Source organism: Carlito syrichta, unplaced genomic scaffold (assembly GCF_000164805.1).
Source record: "Carlito syrichta isolate Samal-C Ts95f unplaced genomic scaffold, Tarsius_syrichta-2.0.1 Scaffold132878, whole genome shotgun sequence".
Lineage (NCBI taxonomy): Eukaryota > Metazoa > Chordata > Mammalia > Primates > Tarsiidae > Carlito > Carlito syrichta.
The window spans coordinates 1-1,941 of NW_007076974.1; the positions used below are offsets into that span (position 1 = coordinate 1).

Genomic DNA, 1,941 nt, shown 5'->3' on the forward strand with positions numbered 1-1,941 from the left:
TTTAGCAAAAGGGCAACGTACATGAGACATTGTCCATGAGCCCAAAGACACATGGCACAGGGAAAGTCCCACCTTTATTCCCTTCATCTGAGTGAGGAAACCTGCATGTGTGAACAGCACCGAGGGGGTGGCGCCCTCCCATGCGGTGGCAATGCCGACTTAGCCCAGCGTATATAGGTCTGAATAGTGATGTTGAAGGTATCATGATTTAGCTGGCTTCTCAGCAACGTTCCTCTCAGGAGCCCACACTCGTTACACCTCACGCCCCAAAGGGATCAGGTGCTCTGGGATGTCTACCTGGAATACGTCCTTTCCTCCTTTCCTAGGTATGGGCTCCAGTAACCACCTGGGGTTGGAAATCGCGGTCAGGTACTTCTGCTTCAGGTCGCTCAGCACGGCTTGATTCTCCAGGTCCACAACCTCGTCGGGACTCAAGTTTTCAGGGCACTGTAAAGTTTCCCCAATGTCAACGAGCCCTGTGCACAAAGAGAGAAACACACAGATGTCGCTCCCTTCCATACCCCAAGGGCTGCCTGTGTGGCGCCGTGGTCATTCAAAGTCTCAACCGCTACCGACGAAGATGACATCACCAGAAGGACAGGAAGCGAGTCAAGTCCTCTTAGCTGAGCACTGATGACGAGCCGCGCTCTACTCAGGGCATCCTGGATGAGGCCGGGGGAGGGCCCCAGCAAGGATCAGGAGAGAAGCGGTACATGGACTCATGGGCGGGCCCCAGCAGACTGCTGAGGGCAGCGGTTACGGAGTGGAAGGACGGACCCCAGCCACTGCCAGGGAAGCCACAGGCGACGCCTTAGCAGTTCACCAGGTGACAGCAGCTGAAGTGGGACCTCAAGCACCCAGAGGCTGGGGGACTCGCCCAGGGCCTGCGAGCGGTGGGGCTGGGGCGGGCCTGCGAGACCAGGCAGGCAGCCTGACGCCAGAGGCCCCCTGACCCTCTCGGGGTGCTGTGCTGCCACGCCTGGTCTCTTCCATGTGCACGCGTGCATGGGCATATGCACCCAGGTGCATGCATACACACGCTGACCCCACAGGCACACACGGGCCTGACCCAGGCTCTCCGATGGCAAACGGAAACAGACCCGGGGGAAGACCGGATTTACTGGGGAGGGGGGATCTCAGCCCGCTGATCCGCCACGCGGGGCCCCTGGCAGCCCCTTTAGGTGTGTGGCGTCGGGAAGCGGCAGCAAGCCCACCAGCCAGATCAGACGACACCAGAAGGCCCCAAACCGCCCTGAAAGGTCCTGGGTGGCAGCGCTCGGAGCGGTCTGCGCACGCTTGGCCCGGGGTCACTTACCAGCTATCACTCCCCGGCCAAACTTCTCCCCTTCCCGAAGCAGGGCCTGCACCTGGGCGGGAGTCATCCCCAGCCTGTCCACCAGCAGCTCCCGCCAGGTGTCGTCCTCCCAGTCCCTGTGAGCTATGTGGATGGCGACGGTGCAGTTGCGGTGGCTGCTCAGCAGGGGCCGCCAGCGCGTCTCCACGGTCTTGACTCCGTTTAAGACAAAGCCAGCATAAGGCTGCCTGAAGGAGAGGCAGCCAAACTTCATCTCTGGGGATCCCTGGGCCGCGGGTGGCCTGCGGAAGAACAGCGGGGCGCGTCACCACCCGCTCTCCCAGCTCACCGACGGCGGGCCGGACCGTCCCCCATGTGCCCGAAACCCAGCGAGCTCGGTGCTCAGCTGCCCCTGTCACCACGCGGTCACCGATGTCCCCCTGTCACCACGCGGTCACCGATGTCCAGCACCGGGGCAGGCCCACGGGAAGGGGTTGGGATTGGCCTGACTCAGGTCCATCCTGTGGAGTCTGGGGGAGCTCACGGAGGAGGGTGGCGGCAGAGAGCCAAAGGCACCGGCAGGACAGAGCGTGGCCGGTGCTTAGGCAGAGGTCAGCAAGCCCTAGGGGAACACAGAGGAGTGAGAG

At 62.3% G+C, this 1,941-nt stretch overlaps 1 protein-coding gene across 1 annotated transcript; it reads right to left on the reverse strand.

Annotated features, from left to right (window-relative positions):
* Nucleotides 1-81: 81 nt before the first annotated feature.
* Nucleotides 82-1,592, reverse strand: LOC103250769 (protein CXorf40A). The gene is made up of 2 exons (XM_008049363.1): nt 1,316-1,592; nt 82-476 (listed from the first exon to the last, which is right to left on the reverse strand). The coding sequence occupies exons 1-2, from the start codon at nt 1,566-1,568 to the stop codon at nt 253-255; spliced, it is 477 nt and encodes a 158-aa protein (XP_008047554.1). The 5' UTR covers nt 1,569-1,592; the 3' UTR covers nt 82-252.
* Nucleotides 1,593-1,941: the final 349 nt, after the last annotated feature.